At 56.9% G+C, this 19152-nt stretch overlaps 2 protein-coding genes across 2 annotated transcripts; one reads left to right on the forward strand and one right to left on the reverse strand.

Moving 5' to 3' along the window:
* Positions 1 to 872: 872 nt before the first annotated feature.
* SPATA33 (spermatogenesis associated 33) lies at positions 873 to 10228 on the reverse strand. Its single transcript, XM_045987563.1, has 3 exons — positions 10055 to 10228; positions 9717 to 9866; positions 873 to 1078 (listed from the first exon to the last, which is right to left on the reverse strand). The coding sequence occupies exons 1-3, from the start codon at positions 10089 to 10091 to the stop codon at positions 873 to 875; spliced, it is 393 nt and encodes a 130-aa protein (XP_045843519.1). The 5' UTR covers positions 10092 to 10228.
* A 28-nt stretch (positions 10229 to 10256) lies between these two features.
* Positions 10257 to 18131, forward strand: CHMP1A (charged multivesicular body protein 1A). Its single transcript, XM_045987562.1, has 7 exons — positions 10257 to 10380; positions 11928 to 11947; positions 14313 to 14390; positions 15204 to 15350; positions 15773 to 15901; positions 16239 to 16426; positions 16858 to 18131. Exons 1-7 carry the CDS (start codon positions 10374 to 10376, stop codon positions 16877 to 16879), a joined length of 591 nt encoding a protein of 196 aa, XP_045843518.1. The 5' UTR covers positions 10257 to 10373; the 3' UTR covers positions 16880 to 18131.
* Positions 18132 to 19152: the final 1021 nt, after the last annotated feature.

The raw sequence follows: 19152 nt of genomic DNA on the forward strand, positions 1-19152 counted from the left end.
CGGTGTTGCGTCCGTCCGACCGGTGCCGAGAGCGGGCCGCCGGGCGCCGCCGAGGTGGGGCTGGTTCCTCCGGCGGGAAGCGGCGCTCGAGTGCGGACGAGGACCGAGCGTGCAGCTGGCCATGCGAGGACCGGCGGAGCCACCCCTGCCGCCACCAGACGAGACGCCGCCGACCGGACCCCTCCAGCCACCCCGAGCGGAGCCAGGCCGGAAGGCCAGCGGGGGTCCCCGAAAGGCCCCTCCCGGGCGGGTGGTAGCCACAACCGCAGGAAGTGGTCAGCTCGGCTCCCCTCCGCCCACGGCGGCTCTCGCACGGCCACCGCCGAGGTTCTGCGGGCCATGTCCGACCCCTGCCCCAATTCCACGTGCTCCGTCTGGGCCGTGGAACACTCTGGGTCACGTGACAGTCAGGGTAGGCGCCCTTGGGCCCCCCCCCACCCCCCCGGTGACGGCACTTTCCTGTTCGGGGACTTGAAAGTGAGTCCTCAGAGTCCAGCCTTTTTTCCAGGTACAGGGGACACCTCATTCGCTGTAACCGCCGAGTCCTCGCACCACGCCCTTCGGAAGTGGACCGGACGGGATTTCATTGCCCACCGAGAGAGATGCCGCCTGCCGCCGGTTCGTCGCCCTGCGTCCGCGTGACAAGTCTCCTTCCCTTACTACCACGAAGTTCAGTCTCTGAGCCAGAGCCCCTCTTGCCCTCTGCCAAGCTGCCGGCAGCTCTGGGGAAGGTAAGACCGCGGTCGTCACTGAGAGGAATCTCACTTACGGAAGGGGCAACCGGCAGCTTCCCACAGGGCAGGAGGGCCCTCCTGCCACCATGGCTGAGACTCAGAGCACAGTGAGCAATGCCAGCGACTCCGAGCGCTTGTTTATTCCTGGCAATGATAGGCGTCTGCTGTACTGGGGTTTCTGTGTCGGTAGCAGGGGCTCCATTCAACCTGCTCCTTAATGGTTCTCTGCTCGTCGCTTCCGACGGAACTGTAGCTGGTCAGAGTCTCTTTTGAGGCTCTGGTGATGATGATCTGTGGAACGACAACTTTCTTCTTGCTCGCCTTTACCTTTCCATCAGGATTCTCTAGAAGGAAGAAAACATCCAGGTGTTTAATGTGTCTGTGGAAAAGCTCTTCTACAAGGCGGACAATGCCTACGCTAGGGCCAAAGCAAAAGAATTCGGCGTGTGGTTCAGGAAAAGGAGGGTGCGGTCGAAAGCAGCCCAAACGGTGAACAAGTGTTCCAGAGCTCTAACCAGCTGACACCTCAGGCACGAGGGTAGTGAATACTAGACACCCTCTTTCGGGGACTAAAGGGAGACACACTTCCACCATCCACTGTGGAGAGACGGAGCTGCCAGCCAGCTTCGGGGACAGACCAAGAAGGAAGGGCACGGAGAGAAGAAGAAGAAGCAGGGTCTGCTCCAGAGGTGAAGGTTCGGATACAGTTTCCAAAGGATTCTAAATCTGGTTAAAAACAAAACCAAACCCAAAAAACCGCCTCTCTGTACAGAACCTTATCAATCACAATGCAGAAGAATTAACATTCCTCCTTTTTTAAAAAAAAAAAATACTTATTTTAGAGAGCAAGTGTGAGCAGAGGGAGAGGGCGGGAATTCTCAAGCAGAGTCCCTGCAGGGCACAGAGCCCCACTTCGTGGGGTCAATCCCATGACCCTAAGATCACAACCTGAGCTGAAACCAAGAGCAGACGCTCAGCTGACTTAGCCACCCAGGTGCCCCAAGAATGAACATTTCCGGAATCAGCCGCAACATTTGCTTACACTTAAGCTTACAAGGATTGCATAGGACTTGTGAAATGCCAAGGTTGTCAAAAGTTACAAAACACCTAAGCAGAAGTGCTTTCATGCCTTCCCTGCTGCATCTCCCAGCCACCCCTCGACAGGGCTCCAGGTTGGAGGCTCAGGCCTCTGTTACAGCCCGACAGAGAGTGCTCTCTGTGCACAGGTGTGTGCAGGTAGAGTTCGAGTAATCACACTGCCACACACTGTTCCGAAAATGCTACCACGCTGATCCTGATGCTTTTCATCGTGCTTTGTGCCCCACTTGAAATGCCTCGTGAACTCGGCCGCCTGAGGTCCAGTTCTCGGTCAGACATCACTCTGAGCCTAGAAGAGGGACTGGGAATACCAAGCCACAACGCTTCCTGAAGTAGGGCCTCTTACGAGCTCTGTTCTACAGATGAAGGAACTGAGCACATAAAGGTCATGTGCTCAAGGCGGCTGGTGGAGGGAGATGCCAGCGGGGCGGGAGCTCTGTCCGTCTTCATGGCCAGACCCCCAGCTTTGTTTTAACTCCCCAAATGACCCACGGCAGGTACTAGGCCCTGAGAGTGTCCTTTATTTTTATCAGTAAGTCCAACCCTGCTTTCCATATTTTGCATTTAAATTGGGGGTTTCATTTTTTACTTTAATTTACACATGCTTTTATATAGTAAGACTAAAAAGCCACAAATACTTGATTTTAAAAATAGTACACAAGCAAAGGTTGCATATGGAAGGGTTCTTTTCCTTTCCAGGGAAAAAAGGTGTTCCCTGCACCAAACCTATAAAAACTGTTAACAGGCTTACTCTCTCTGTTTAATTTTTGGATTCATGTAGAATTCAAGTAAAGACTGAGGCAAAAATACGAAGTTGTTTCCTCGGTTGTCGAGTCAGTTGTCCCAGCATCACAGAGCGAAGGAAGGTTCTGTCTGTCTGCCAGGTCTTCCACGCGGCGCCTTCCCCACGAGTGCAACCCCACACGCGGACGTGAGACGCGGCACGTCCACCTCTGCTCTCGCCACAGTGGCGTTTCCACGTCAGCCCTTCTCACACCTCCATTTCCCGGTTTCCTGATGTTTTTACACTTTTTTTTTTTTTTTTTTTATTTGACAGAGAGAGATCACAAGTAGACAGAGAGGCAGGCAGAGAGAGAGAGAGAGAGGGAAGCAGGCTCGCTGCTGAGCAGAGAGCCCGATGCGGGACTCGATCCCAGGACCCTGAGATCATGACCTGAGCCGAAGGCAGCGGCTTAACCCACTGAGCCACCCAGGCGCCCCTGTTTTTACACTTTTATTCTCCTGGGTAAACTTCAGAATAATTTCCTCCAGTTCCCAAAAAGACCTGTGGTGTTTGAGTGTGGTCACTGATTCCACAGATTGAGAACATCTTTACGTTTTTGAGGTTCTCTAGTTCAAAACAAGACTTCTTTAATCTTAGAGTTTTAAGACTTCATTTGGGAACAACTAATTTTTCAGGGTTCTTGAGGTGTATTACCTGTACTAATTTTCAGTTACTGCTTAACAAATCACCACAAACTTAGTGGCTGCCTTGGAACAGCACATCCGTTCATCATTCCAGTTTCTGTTGGTCCAGAGTCCAGCTACGATCCTGCCGTCAGCCAGGCAGCACCCTTGTCTGGACCTGGGGCCTTACCCACTCATTCAGGTTGCTAGGTAGAAGTCATTTCTTTATGCGTGAGGGACTGAAGTCCCTACTGTGTTGCTGGCTCTTGGCTGGGGGTTGCTCACAGCTCTTTTCACAACAAGACAACTTAAAAATTTGTTTTTAAATTGAAATAATACCTGAGCAGGGAGCCTGACATGGCGCTCAATCCCAGGACCCCGGGATCATGACCTGAGCCGAAGGCAGAGGCTTTAACCCACGGAGTCACCCAGGCGCCCCTGCAGTCACTTTTTTTTAAAAAATAAACATTTTTATTTATTTATATGACATAGAGAGATCACAAGTGGATGGAGAGGAGGAAGCAGGCTCCCTGCTGAGCAGAGAGCCCAATGCGGGGCTCCATCCCAGGACCCTGGGATCGTGACCTGAGCTGCAGGCAGTGGCCTAACCCACTGAGCCACCCAGGTGCCCCTGCAGTCACTTTTTAAAAAGCATTTTATGTATGTATTTGAGAGTGACAAACCATGAGCGGGGGGCGGGGGAGGAGCAGAGGGAGGAAGCAGGCTCCATGCTGAGCAGGGAGCCCAAAATGGGGTTCAGTCCCAGGACCCTGGGATCATGACCTGAGCTGAAGGCAGATGCTTAACCGACTGAGCCACCCACACACCCTGCATTGATCTAATATTATACTGGAACTACATTACTTTATTATAAATTTTGATAGGTTTTTAAAAAGATTTATTTTTAAGTAACCTCTACCTTCAACATGGGGCTCAAACTCACAACCCTGAGACCAAGAGTCACACTCTACGAACTGAAGCAGCCAGGTGCCCCAATTCTGATACATTTTTAAACTTAATTTTGGAGCTATGAATTCACAGGAAGTTGCGAAAGTACAGAGAAGTCCCCATACACCCTCACCCAGTTTGGCCAGTGATCCCAATGGTAAGATCTGTAACTGCAGTGCAAGGAGACGAGACACTGACCACGGCACAATGTGTGTTCTGTGCCATTTTATGCCACGTAAACCTAAGCTCAAGATACAGAACTGTTTCATCACCGCAAAGACCCTCTGCCTATACCTTGATAGCAACACCCTCCTCCCCCTGCAGCCTCCCCGCTCCCTGCCTTCGTGAACCCCAAGCATGAGACCTTTGGAACTTGGCTTTTTTCACTCAGTATGTTTTTAGTAGCTGATAAACAAATGTCCCTTAAGTTTCTCTTCTTTTTAAAAAAATTATTGCAAATAAGCAGTACTCTTAAAGCACGGAAATACTCAGACAACGTGAAAACAGAATAGCGTGAGCACGCGCGATGCATCCCTCGGCTTCGACTGACATCTTGTCACCTTGTTTTGTCTACCTCAGTTTTTCCTGTGTATTTGCAAGCAAATCTCAGACAAAATTTATCCATAAATAATGCAATATCAATCTATCAAATAAGGATTGTTTTAGCATCACCACAATACCCTTTGTACATCTAAGAAAACTACCGTTGATTCCTTATTATTATCTCACAGCCAATTCGGTTATCTCAGGAATGACTTCGCCCAGGCCCACACTGGATTTGGTACCTAGGTCACTCAAATCTCCTTGTACAGCTCTCTCCATTACGGACTGAATGTTTGTATGCCCCCGAAAGTCACGTGGTAAAGGCCTTGTCCCCGGTGGGATGGTATCTGGAGGTGGGGCCTTTGAGAGGTGATGAGGCTGAGTTGAGTTCATGAGGGTAGAGCCCCTATGATGGGATCGGTGCCCTTACAGTAGGAGGAAGAGACCGGAATCCCCCCTCTTCAGCCATGTGAAGACACAATTAGATGGCTATTTGCAGGGCAAGAAGGGATCATCTTAGAAAACCAAATCATGGTACCCAGGTTATGGGGCTCCTCAGCCCCTAGAGTTGTAACAAATAAATGTCTGTTGTTGAAGCTACCCAGTGTATGGTATTTTGTTATAGCAGCCCAAGCTGAGGAGGACACCCTCCTTTTTTTTATGCCATTTTTTCTTTTTTAATTTTTTAGAGGACAGGAAGGGACAGAGGGAGAGAATTTTTTTTAAAGATTTTATTTATTTGGGGCACCTGGGTGGCTCAGTGGGTTAAAGCCTCTGCCTTCGGCTCAGGTCAGGATCCCAGAGTCCTGGGATCGAGCCCCGCATCGGGCTCTCTGCTCTGTGGAGAGCCTGCTTTCCTCTCTCTCTCTCTGCCTGCCTCTCTACTTGTGATCTCTGTCTGTCAAATAAATAATAAATAAAATCTTAAAGATTTTAAAATCTTTAAAATTTAAGATTTTAAAATCTTAAAGATTTTATTTATTATTTATTTGACAGACAGAGATCACAAGTAGGCAGAGAGGCAGGCAGAGCGAGGGGGAAGCAGGTTCCCTGCTTAGCAGAGAGCCCGATGCGGGGCTCAATCCCAGGACCCTGAGATCATGACCTGAGCCGAAGGCAGAGGCTTAACCCACTGAGCCACCCAGGCGCCCCAGGAGAGAGAGAAACTTAAGCAGACTCCACACCCAACACTGAGCCCAACACAGGGCTCGATCTCTGAACCCTGAGATCATGACCTGAACTGAAATCAAGAGTCAGACGCTCAACCGACTGAGCCACCCATGCACCATGACGTCATTTATTTGTAGAAAAATTAGGGTCTTTTTTTTTTTTTTAAGATTTTATTTATTTATTTGACAGAGAGAGACAGAGAGGGAACACAAGCAGGGGGAGTGGGAGACGGAGAAGCAGGCTTCCTGCTGAGCAGGGACCCCGATGCAGGGCTTGATCCCAGGACCCTGGGATCATGATCTGAGCCAAAGGCAGATGCTTAATGACTTGAGCCAGCCAGGCGCCCCTCTTTTTTTTTTTTTTTTCTTAATAGGATTTCTAGTATTTTGGAACTGGCTGAGTGCAGATTATTTGTGGTGTGTTAATCTCTAATGTCTGTACACGGGCTTTGTAATGCAGTATGTCAAGTATATAGAGAAGCAGCAAGACAAGACGCTACACCCCATGACACGGCTCCCACGGTTAAAACCACAACCAAACCTCATCTCTGCCCCCGCGCTTATCCTCTGCTGGTTACTACTTCTGTGTAACAACTTACCCCAAACTTTCTTAGCTTAAAACAATGGTTTTATTTTCTCACAATTTTAAGGGTCGGGAACTCGGGACAGGTTTGACTAGGCAGCTATCACGTGTGGCCCCCAGACGGCTGCAGCTGAATGGTGTCGGGGCTGCAGTCCTCCGGAGGCTCCCTGTGCCAGACGTGCAGGATGGCCGCTCAGTGGGCGGTCACCGAGGGCGCCGCTGTGTGCGGGAGTGCGGCTCAGCTGGGAAGACTCAAAGGCCAGGGGCTAGAATCACCTACAGGTTTGTTCACTCCCAAGTCTGGCACTTGGGCTGGAGGGCACTTCGTGACCAGGACTGCTGATGGCAGTGACCTCCCCCGCTGGCTGAGCTGCTTGAGAGCATGACGTGGCAACTCAGGGCTCCAAGCGCCAGCCTGGGTTCGTGAGCAAGGCAGGACTGCGTCGCCGCTCATGGCCCAGCCTCAAAAACCACTGTTACCACGTTCTCCTGGTTACAAGAAAACGTCAAGCTTGCAGGGTTTTAAGGAGAGAGAATATAGACTCCCCCAGGAGGGAGGAGCATCAGGGTCGCACAGCAGAAAGGAGGGAGAGGACGAGCTGTGGCTGCCTTTGGAAAATATCCTTGGCCACACTATGCTCATTCACGTTGCAGCAAATCTCAGATACCGTCTCATCAGTCACATCGATTTGTACGTCAGTATTTGGGGTGCAGCTCTAAGAGACAAGGACTCGTGTATATTCCATGCTTTTTGAGGCACAATTCACACAAGAAAATGCACAGTTCTTAACAGGCACACCTGGGTGAGCTTCACAACCGTGTGCATCTTTGTGATCACCCGAACAGGATGCATGACTTCCTCACCTGGCAGAGCCCTCCTGTCAGCCAGTCACCCCCTCCCTGAGCCCAGCAAGAACTTTCTGATTTCTGTCCCGCAGTAGTAAGACTTACTCTTACTAACTAGGTAGTAATGCACAGAAGATTTGACTGGACACAGCTTTGCATTTCTCTAAGGCTTCTGTGGTACTTGGTTAATTGAAGGAAACTCTGACTTCCCCAAATCCTGCCTTTTCCAAACCTAACAGGGAAATTCTTCAGCTTAAAAACACAACCGTGAGAGAAGGCGCTCTTGCCTTGTTTAGATGCTCTACCTGGCAGACCAGCGTCTCTTCCCCGCTGACTGTTGGCTTGGCCCTCTGCAAGGCCACCAAGACCAGCGACTCGCCTCGTTCATGGAGTCTTTTCTGGGTTTACTCAGTCTCTTTGCAGCACATAATACCGTTGACTGTTTTACCTTCTTTCTTTCTTTCTTTTTTTTTTTTAAGATTTTATTTATTCATTTGACAGAAATCACAACTAGGCAGAGACGCAGGCAGAAAGAGAGGAGGAAGCAGGCTCCCCGCGGAGCAGAGAGCCCAATGCGGGGCTCGATCCCAGGACCCTGAGACCATGACCTGAGCTGAAGGCAGAGGCTTTAACCCACTGAGCCACCCAGGCGCCCCCTTTCTTTCTTTTTTTTAAGAAATTGTTTTATTCATTACCTTCTTTCTTTTTTAAGAGCTTCGTTGCATTATAATTTATGCTCCACCTGTTTAAAGCATACCACTCAATGATTTTTAGCAAACTCTCAGAGTTGGACACCCATCGATCCGTTTTAAGAACATATCCATTACCTTCAGAAGACCTCTTCTGCCCTTTTGTGGCTAATCTCTGTTCCCACCCTTAGTCCAGGCTTCCCCTTATACAAACCTGCCTTTTCTGGACATCTCATGTAAATGGCACAATAATACGTGTGGTCTTTCCGTCTGGCTTCTTTCCGTGGAATATTATGATTTGGGAACTTCCTCGCGGTGCAGCAGGTGCAGGAGCTTGCTCCGTGTCCCGGCTGAGATGTCTCCTCACACGGAGAAAGCCCACTCTTCATCTCCTTCTCCAAAGTCCGTCCTCACTCTTGCTCTCTGACCTGTCCCCTCTGTGCCCAGCTTCTCTGCACCCTCTGAACTGAGGGTGTGACAGACACTGTTGGTGTCTCTCCCCCGCCCCTGCCCACACCTGCCCTTGCTGACAGAGGTCCAGCCTCAGAACTTTCACACTGGAGCCCATCCTAGCAATGCTGGGCAGGTGACATCCAGCAGGGGAAGGTTCTACTCCCAAGAAGAATAGCCTCCCACCGACCGGACAGCCGTCTCGTCTACATGTGACACCTAGAGCCATCCAGCTCTCTGGGGACCGCAGGTACGGAGGGTGACAAAAGTATGCTCAAACAGTCCTTGATGTCACTGCCCGCCTCTGAGCAAGCTCCCTGAGGGCCGTCCTCCGACCCTTTCCTTGGGGGACATTAAAGCGCCCAGGGAAAGCCGCACCGTGTTGGTCGTTCTGTGGCGTCCGGCCACAAGGCTCCTGACACACTGGCATTCTCCAAACCGTCTCCCCAGGACTCTGGCCCTGGCTGCAGTCTTCCACTCTTAGGCAAAGGTGAGTGCATCAGGATCTGAAGGCAAGCCTTGCTCCCCGGCCCAACACCCTCATTGCAAATGGTTTCCTGCCCTTGATGTCCCCACAGGTGCCTCAGTCTGAGCCTGTGCATGCCCAGCTCCTCTCCCCGCCAGGCCAGCGTCCTCCCAACATCAACGGATCAATGACCGTCCATTCTCATGGTCGGTGAAACTCGCGGCCGGGACCTGCCACATCTCACCCAACAGCAAGCTCTGCTGGTTCTGCGTCCTGGATCCTTTTGGATCCGACTCAGTCGCAGCACTGGGCCTAGGACGGGTCCCCTCCCACTGCCCCGACAGCCTCCACTCCGAGAAGACTTTTCCAAGGGGCAAACCCCACCACACCTCCTCGTTTAAACTAGTTTAACAATTCCACGTGCGCAACACAGGGACAAAACAGAGGAAAGGCCTCTCGTTCCGGCCGCTGCTGGCCCCCACATGCAAGGGTCTAGCACCCCTGGGCTGTTAACAGAGCGGGTCAATGAAGGGAATAAATCTGCCAACCCGGAACCCCTTTGTCCCACCCACACCGCAGCCTCCGCATCCCGAGCCGTGCGCGGCTGAACGCCAGGCCCAAGCGGCCTTCCGGGGTTCTGCTGCGGCCCGCGGAGCGCCGAGGGGTCGGGAGGGCGCCGTGCGGCCCCGACTCGCCCCGATCCGCCCGCAGTCCTGGGGACGCACCTCCCGGAGCGTCCCGCCCCGCCGCCGGCCTCGGGCTCCGGGCCTGGGCATGTCCTACCTTCGACTTCAGACGGAGGAGGCCGCGGTCCCCTGGCGGCCCCTCTCCTCCCCGGGGGGCTCCCTGCGGCCTCGGTCAGAGGCTTCTCGGCCTCCGTCGACCTTTCCCTGGTCTTCGCGACGGAAGAGCCGCGCGCCCCTTCCTCCTCGCCTGAAACGCACGGACCGCCCGTGAGCCCCGTCCTCCTCCTGCAGCTCGAGCCGCGGGTCCCCGCCCCGCCGCGGCCCTTGGCCTCTCGGAGCCCGGGGCGCTCCCGGCCGAGAAGACCCCCGCGGCGCCCCGCCCCGCCCCGACCGCGGCCCCGGGGCCGAGGAGACGGCGGGCGCGCGCTCCTTTACCTTTCCGGGACTTGGGTTTGCTTCTGGAAAGTCCCATAGGTGACCCCCGCCCCCGCCGGCTCCGCCCCGCCCGGCCCCTCGCACCTCCGCGGGCGCGCGGGCCGCGTGACTCACAGACGGTCCCGCGGCCGAGCGGCGCGCGTCGCCACGGCAACGCCCCGCCCGCGGGATCCGCGCCGCGCTCTCGCGAGAGCTGCCGCTCGCCGGAAGTGGGCGATGACCCCGGAAGTTCCCGCGCGGCGGAGCGGGTAGGGGCGATCGACTCGGCCCGGGGATCCCGTTGCCCGTTCTTGCGAGGGCTGCCGCTGCCGAACCGGCCATGGACGGTGAGAGACCCCGGCCGCCGGGGGAGGGCGGGCCCCGCGGGCCTCGGTCAGGGACCCCGGACCCTCACCCCCTTCCCCCAGACTCCCCCGCGTCCGCCCCCCAAACCTCCAGCTCCGGTACCGGCGAGCGGCAGCGGCCTTGGGGGCCCTGGGATGTCCGGTCAGAGGAGACGGCGGCCCTGTCCCCAGGCCACCGCCGACAGAAGTACGAGGCGCTCGGGCGAGAAGCCCTTCCTGCGAGCGGGGCACGGTCGTGCGGGTGGGGCGGGAGCCTGCCGCCCTTCTCCGGGTGGGGAAGCAGAGCCCCGGCTGCCCAGCCTCGGCCGCGCTCCGGGCGCCGAGGGCCAGGAAGGATGGGCGGTCGCGTGAGGCCCTGCCTTTGCCGGGGTGTGTAAGGGCTGGTGCGGAGGCGGAGAGACGCGAGCGGCCGTGGGGCCGCGTCGTTATCCCCGCCGGCCGGAGCGGGCACGGACCGCTCCTCAGCCCCGCGCGGAGGCTGGGCTTCACCCCGCAGTTCCCCCGCTCTCCGGGTGGCTTTCCTCAGGACGGGTCACGTTCTTCCAGGGTCAGGTTTCGCCTTAAGAGCTCTTGGCTCCTGCGAGTCCATTCCTGGTGCTCGAGTACCGAGCCGGCCGAGGCAGGGAGGCCCCGGAAGGCGCGAGCCGGAGAGCCGGCCACCCCTCGCCTTGCTTCCCTGCGGGCGGCACTCTGCCCCCCGCGTCCGGTTAGCTCGGATCGCGGATTCCACCGCGACCTTGGCCCGGGCGGGGCTGGCACAGGGCCCGAGACCCCCGCCCCCGTCAATTCTCTCAGCTGGGGGCCTGGATTTGCATTTGTGGGCACTCGTTACAGATGTCGTATCTTTCCGGGCTGGTGTGGTCGACCCTTTCAGACTTAAAAATGGAGAGACCGAGATAGTTTGAATGTGAGCCTGGACCTACCTGACTCGGGATTCGGTGGGCGAGAGCAGGTGTGGCTGTCCGGACAGTGAGTCTCCCTGGTTCCTCCCGCGGACAGGGTGCCTGAGCCGGATTTGATGGCTCAGACACGTCAGAGCCATGGAAGGTGGTCTCTGGCTGCGGGCCGGGTCTGTGATAGCACCAGTCACACTCTTGCTCCTTTTATCCCTTTACTCTTGGGGACAGAAATACAGAAAATGCAGATCGCCCAATACTAAGCTTTACTAAATTGGGAGAGAATCCCAGGGGCCTTTGTCAGGGTGCCTTAATTAAAACCCCCCGCTCGGGCTTCACTCTGGGCGGCATGCCGCACCCAAGACCAGTTTTGTCTGCACACTAATCCTTGGGGACACCCCTGCCACCCGGGTATCACCTGTAAGGATCAGAGGTGCGAGAGCCTCTCCGTTTGGCTTTGGCTGCTGCGGGCGCAGAGCTGGTGCACGAGCCCACCTTCGGCCCCCAGTGTGCACCATCCGTGCCTGCGTCCTGTTCGGCTCCGTGTCCAGGAGGTCTTAGTGGCCCCATCTGCTTGTCGGACGTGCCGCTTGTCACAGTCGAAATCCTCAAACCATCTCCGTTTCTTTGCAGATACCCTGTTCCAGTTGAAGGTTTGTACGGAATGACCTTTCACCCCAGCCCTGTCTTAGTGATTAGCAGACGAGGACAAGCGGTGTCAGTCACACTCGGAAGGACGGATTACAAACTGCGTGATTTCTGAACAGTGCCCTTCTGGACCGATGACAAAGGAGAGGTTATTCAGTTGGCTTGATGGCGTATTAAGCCTTGCCTTGTCTTGGGCTGAGCAGAAGCAGGTCACGTGGGCTCGTCCATGAGGGAGTGAGCCTGTCATCTTTAAGAAACTTGGGTATTAGGTGCATCCCTTGGTGTCGCACTAGGCATTGAAAGTTGCGGTTTCACATTCCTTACGGTCCCGGTGAAGGAGAGCATGCTGAGCAGCGGAGCAGGCCTCTGAGGGTTAATCCACGGCAAGCTTCCGCCGCCTGTCCCCGCAGTTAGCCGTCATGCTGGGTTCTGAAAGGCTGCGCAGGGGTGAGGTGCCCACACGACTGACTGTAGCTCACCACACTGGTTTTGCAATGGAGAGGAAGGGCCGGGAACACCCGAAGGCCCCGGTGCTTTGTTTGGCAAGCTTCCAGCTTGTGGAGAGTGCTCAGGGCCAGATTCCTGGTTCAGGAGAATCTGGATTTTTCCCTGAAGGGATGTAGGAGGGGGCGCCTGGAGGGCTCAGTCGGTGAAGCATCTGCCTTCGGCTCAGATCATGATCTCAGGGTCCTGGGACCGAGTCCTGCATCGGTCCTGCTCAGTGGGCAACGCGTTCCTCCCTCTATCCCTTCACATCGCTCGTGCTCTCTCTCAGAGAAATTAAAAAAAAAAAAAAAAAAAGGAACATAGGAATGTGAGGTAGGTAGACAGGAAATCCTTCCTGTGTGACAGAAAGTCCCGAGTTGGGGGGGCACTGAGGGCCGGTGTTGGGTGGCCCTCCAGGCAGGCAGGTGTCTCAGGCCAAGGGGACGCCAGCAGCCGGGAAGCTGTGTGGGCCTCCGGAAGGTCACTCTTTCACTTGGCTTATCCGAGCATCGCCTGCCGGCTTCCTGGCCAGATGAGGCATTTTAGGGGGAGCTGTGGGGACCACTCCGACCAGGCCTGGGGGCGCGCACTGCCCAGCAGCCCCTTGCAGACACGATGTTCTGTGAAGAGAACACTTCGAGGTGTATGTTTGCCAGGAGCTCTGTGTTACCGTTTGGGGTCACCTGAAGCAGATTCTGTCAAGTTTTTTCAGAAAGTTGAAAATCCATGGTAGGGGGGCCGGGTGGCTCAGTTGGTTAAGTGTCCATCTCTTGTTTTGGCTCAGGTCATGATCTCAGGGTCCTGAGTTGGAGCCCCACGTCGTCGTGTTCCGCGCCCAGCGGGGAGTCTGTTAAGAGTCTCTGCCCCGCCCCCTCGTGCACGCGCTCTTTGTCGTGAATAGATAGATCTTGTAAAAAGAGAAAGAAAGGGGCACCTGGGGGCTCAGTTGTTAAGCGTCTTCCTGGGCTCGGGTCATGATCCCAGAGTCCCGGGATCAAGTCCACATCTGGCTCCCTGCTCGGCAGGACGCCTGCTTCTCCCTCTCCCTCTGCTCTCACCCACCAAACTCACGAGTCAGGTACATACAGGGTTACACTTGAACCATCTCAATTTCTTCCATTTTTAAATGCGGAGAGCGACGTCTGAAAGGGTCTACCACACTCTCTGTCAAATAAATAAATAAAATCTTTAAAAAAAAAAAGAAAGAAAATCCAGAAGTAATACTGAGTGTGTGAGTTGGCCTTCTTTTTTTTTTTTTTATGTACCTAATTTTTTTTTAAGATTTTATTTATTTGACAGACAGAGATCACAAGTAAGCAGAGAGGCAGGCAGAGAGAGAGTGAGGAGGAAGCAGGCTCCCTGCCAAGCAGAGATCCCCGTGCGGGGCTCCATCCCAGGACCCTGAGATCATGACCTGAGCCGAAGGCAGAGGCTTTAACCCACTGAGCCACCCAGGTGCCCCGTGGCCTTTTTTTTTCTTAAGACTTTATTCACTTGAGAGAGGGAGACCGTGAGCGGGCGGGGTGGGGGAGAAGCTCTGACACAGAGCTCAGTTGCAGGACCCCGGGGTCACGGCCTGAGCTGAATGCCGATGCTTTACCGACTGAGCCGCCCCAGCACCCCCGTGCGAGCCGGCTTTTTAACTTCCCACGCTGGGGGAGCGTTTGGGTTCGGTGTTCTGGGGTAGGACGTACTAGGAAACCCTCACAGCCCTCCCTGTCCCCTCAGAGGCCCAGCGAGCTCCCTCCACGCGTCCCAGGCCGTGAGGACACGGGCAGGCCGGGCACCCTCTCTGCGCAGTAGGGGCAGGGATGCTGAGGAGGGCGGGGAGGGAACCCAAGGACGGCCGTGTGCGTGTGACCTGCGTGTCCTGTTTCTGCTCAGTTCACAGCCAAGCAGCTGGAGAAGCTGGCCAAGAAGGCGGAGAAGGACTCCAAGGCGGAGCAGGCCAAAGTGAAGAAGGTGAGGCCACGCCCCTCGCTGCTCTGGCTTCTGTGGCATCTGCTGCTTCGTTCTGGTGTTGTCTTCTTGTGGGGGTGCACCATGACTCTGGCCGTGGGTGCTCTCTCGGGCCTGCTCAGGGCCGCCAGGGACCCCTGTCTGCCTCCCGGCCCACTACGGGCGTCCAGGGCCAAAGGACCGTGTGTTGCCTTTGCTTTTTTCCTGGAACGTCCAGGCCTTTTATTTGCCTCCAAAGCTCTGAGCACGCGTTTTGCACAAATTGTGTGGGACGTGGGCTGGAATGGGCTTCCAGCTGTCCCTGCCACACCCGGCCCCTCCCTGCCCTCTTCCTTGCATAGCCTGTGCCTCAGGCATCAGACCCAGGGCAGAGGGGAGGCGGTGGGGACTTGGGGCTGCTCTCCGTGGGGGGCTCTGACAGCTGTTGCGTAGCTCCCGGGGGTGTTAGGGTTTGGTGATCCCCTCCCCCAAACTGGCACTCCCAGGGCAGAAGGGAAGCTGGAGGACTGACCCCAGTCTGTTCCTTCGGTTTCCTCCACGGTCTTACTTGCGTGGCGTCAGCCTTCGCCACGGCGGTTTTGGGGAGCGCCTGTGGTGTGGGCAGCAGGAGGAGACGGGCCGGAAGGTGGGGAGAGCGGCTGTGGCCCTGCGGCAGGGCTGCAGGGCTTGGCGTCTCTGCATTCTCACGGAGCTCACAGGCCAAGGGGGCTGCCCCATGCTAGCAGATCTTGCCCTGGGAAAAGCCAGGAGCAGGTCCCCGATGGTCGGTCACGGTTCCTGCGCGTTCTCCCAGCTGGCGCTTCCCCCCAATTTCAGGCCCTTCAGCAGAAGAACGTGGAGTGTGCCCGTGTGTACGCCGAGAACGCCATCCGGAAGAAGAACGAGGGCGTGAACTGGCTCCGCATGGCGTCCCGCGTGGACGCAGTGGCCTCCAAGGTGCAGACGGCCGTGACCATGAAGGGGGTGAGTGCTCGTGCCTGGGGCCCTGTGCCATGCGGGCTGGCTTCTGCCAGCAGAGACGAGGAGCCTGGTTGGGCGGGAGGAGCCGGGCCGGTCCCCATGGGTGGTGTCGCAGGGACTCTGTTCACACCGTGAGGGCGGCACCAAAGGACGAGACAGGGTGTCCTCGGGTTTGTCTTAGGGAGCCGTGGCTTGGGTCTCGTGTCTGTGGTTCAGTGGATAGCATTTTCTGGAGACCTGCCAAGAAAGAGCCTTGCAGCCCCGAGAGGCCCAGCCTGTCCCGAACACGGCTTGGCTTGGCTAGGGCTGGAGTCCTGTTGGCCCTGGGCGAGGCATGGGCCTGGAGAGAGTGCCGGGGGCCTGTGCCCCGTGGGTGACATCTCCTTCCTTCAGTTCTGTTGCCTCCTCGTGTCCTCCCCCGCCAGGTGACCAAGAACATGGCGCAGGTGACGAAAGCCCTGGACAGGGCACTGAGCACCATGGACCTGCAGAAGGTCTCTGCGGTGATGGACAGGTTTGAGCAGCAGGTGCAGAACCTTGACGTGCACACCTCGGTATGTCGCCGGTGCTCAGGGCGGGCGGGGGTGCGCCCGAGAGGGGCTCGTGTGGCTGGCCCCTCTGTGGAGGCTGCCTCCAGAGCTCCTGACTCCTGCGGGGTGTGGACCAGTATGGGGAGGCCTGGCAGATAGGAGGGAGGGTTGGCACTGGGGTGTGAGCGCCTCTTCACGGGTGGTGGTCGGCTCAGCGCCCAGGGGTCTGAGAGTGCTCGCGAAGGTGCGCTAGGAAGCGGGGGCGGGTCTCGTGCGGGTGGAGGGAGTGAGCAGGAACCAAGTGGAGAGGGTGGCCGGAGGTCCCAGGCCCGCACCCACCGGCCCAGACCGTGACCCCCAGGTGATGGAGGACTCCATGAGCTCGGCCACCACGCTGACCACGCCGCAGGAGCAGGTGGACAGCCTCATCGTGCAGATTGCCGAGGAGAACGGCCTGGAGGTCTTGGACCAGCTCAACCAGCTGCCTGAGGGCGCGTCTGCCGTGGGCGAGAGCTCCGTGCGCAGCCAGGAGGACCAGCTGTCTCGGAGGTGCGCTCAGTGCCCCCGAAGCTGGGCTGTTCACCCCGTGCTCTGATGCTGGGGCTGTGGGGGCGGAAGGGACAGCTGAGGCCTCGGGAGGAGAGCTCGTGCGGCAGGCCTTCGGCCCGGTGCTGCTCCTTGCACGGAGGCCTGCAGCTGAGGCCCAGCCCAGATTCCCTCTGGTTGCCTCTGTCCGCTGCGCCTTGCTCAGACCGTGTGTGTCACCGAGTGCTCTCGCGCTCGTCCTCCCATGACAGGTGTCGGACAGGGCGTGGCCGCTCCCCTGGCTCTTCGACGTTAACCCGCTGGCCTTTCGAGGCTGAGCTTTAGAGGGGAGGGTCGTGGCCCCCAGGGCTGGTGTCTTGGATCAGGTGCGCCGCGGCTCAGAGGCGCCTCTGCCCCTCACCCTCCCTCACAGCAGCCGTGTTGTTCCTTTGCAGGTTGGCCGCCTTGAGAAACTAGCCGAGTCCCCCCCGCAGGGCCCTGCGTCCCTGGCCTTGACGTGCAGGAAGGGCCGGCGAGGAGGGCTCCGTCTCTCTCCCCACGCCGCTTGCCTTTCTGCACACCCTGCAGTGTGGCCCTTCCCTCCAGGCCTGGGAATTGTCCCTCTTAGCGTAGACGGTGGCCTCTTAGCGTCAGCCGGCGGTCGGCGCTGCTCCCTGTCGCCGGGCACCTGGAGGCCAGCTGGCTGGGCCCACTCGGGATCCCTGGCGTCAGGCGCCACGCTCCAAGTCCAGGCATGCCTTTCCGGGGTCCCCACCCTCGTTCCGCTGCTGCCTCTGGACAGCCGGGGGTGTGCTCTGTGTCCTGTAGGAACTCAGGTCTGCACTGAGGTCCCTCCCTGAGGAGCTGGCGGTCTCCCACTCCCACTCGGGGTGCTGCGTCTGCATCGCTCTCTTCTGTACTATAAATAATGGGTGCCTCCCCCCGACTGGTCTCTCCCCTGCCTGTGGGCTCACGCCGTTCAACCTGGAAGCCAGAGGGGCCGGCTGGAGAGCGCACACTCGGAGAGATGCCCCCGGCGGGCCAGCTTTGGGAGGCCCCGCGGCAGCACAGCCCAGCAGCTCACAGTAGCTCCTCCCGATGAGTTTCTGGGACAGGCAGCGCTTTCCACGTTGTTTAAGTTCCTGAGGTTTTCTTTGTTTTCTTGAAGCTTCCAGGGGTTTTGTTTTGCCAAAATAGAAGGAGCAGACAGCAGATGGGGAACGCCGGGTCCAAGCCCGGCTCTTGGTGTGAACTGGTGAGAATTCCGTGTTGGCCCCGAGCGGGCCTGGCTCTGTGCACGGCCACCGCCCAGCCAGCCCTTCCCAGGGGCCTCCAGCTGTCCCAGCTGTCCTCACACCAGTGGTTCTCGGAAACAGAAACTTTGGAGACCTTTACCATGACTCACCACGTGTGATTCTCCTGGACCTGCTTGTCCCTGGGTGTCCTGTGTGGTCTGTCACGTCAGGGCAGCCCTGATGCTCGAGACGGTGGTGTGAGACCCCAGAGGCCCCGTCGGCGTGCGGTCTGGTTTTTCTTCCACAATGCGGCCTCGCCTTACTCCCTGGCTGTGGTCTCTCAGGGCACCCATGTGCGGGGGGCTCAGAGTAGATCCTCGCCGTCCCGGGGCCCAGTGGGGTCGGAGCTCCGCGGCCTTGGCTCACCAGGAAACACTGGGTGTGCTCGCCTGTTCCTAAAATGCTATTGTGAGTAAACAAATGGATCCCCAAGAGTTTTTCTCCGGCTTTCTTCAGTGGCCTTGGGTTGGGTGGGGAGCCGTAGGCGGGCCCCGATAGGGCTCTCCAGCCCCCGAGCCGGAGGCTGAGGAGGGCACCTGGAGGAGGCCGCGGTGTGCATGCTCTGGGCTCTACTCCTACAGACGGAGTTAGAGCTGAACTTACAAATTTCCTTAACTTTTTACCTTGAAATAATTTTAAACGTACATAAAATTGCAAATTGCATGGTTTCTGTATACTTCTGTCTGTCAGCGCCCCCCACTTTCTAGTTCTCCTCTATAACCGGGTAGGTCACCTTGCAATACCTCCATTCTTCCAAGCTGGACAGTCCCATTTCTCTTTGTGACGTAGAAGGCCCCATTTTTGTTTTTTTTTTTAAGAGGTAGAGTGAGCGCATGAGAGTGGGGGTGGGGCTCGGGCAGAAGGAGAGGAAGACAGAGTCCCAGTCAGGCTCCACGTCCAGCACAGAGTCCGGCGTGGGGCTCAATCTCAGGACCCCGAGATGGTGACCTGAGCTGAAATCAAGCATCGGGCTCTTCTCCAGCTGAGCCCCCGAGACGCCCTAAGCGGGAGGCAGCCTGACTTAGAGGGCCTGGGCGCTCACTGGCCAGTTTTCAGAGCGCGTCTTTCCACTCGGGCCGATGGGGCTTTTTCGCGTGACGACATTGAGGTCACAGCTGTTGGCAAGAGTCCCACAGAAGTGGTATCGTCCCTTCCGCGCTTGACACCAGGCGCTCCGTGTTGCTGTCTTGTTCACCTGGGATGGGGTGTGGACCAGGCGTCTCCCCCGTGACGTTCTATTTCCCCTCTGTCGAGTGTCTTGTGGGGAGAAATTTCAGGACGGCAGCATCGCCTGGAAACATGGTCAGACTCTGCCCCGATACCCCTTCCCTTGATGAATCTTCCTCGTAACAACGTTCCTGGTGATTTCCTATTTGCAGTTCTGTTTTAGGAAAGAGATCTCCTCTCTGTTTCCTTACTGCGTTATTTCCATCCGCGTGGCCTGTGGGGGTTCCC

Source organism: Meles meles, chromosome 19 (assembly GCF_922984935.1).
Source record: "Meles meles chromosome 19, mMelMel3.1 paternal haplotype, whole genome shotgun sequence".
Lineage (NCBI taxonomy): Eukaryota > Metazoa > Chordata > Mammalia > Carnivora > Mustelidae > Meles > Meles meles.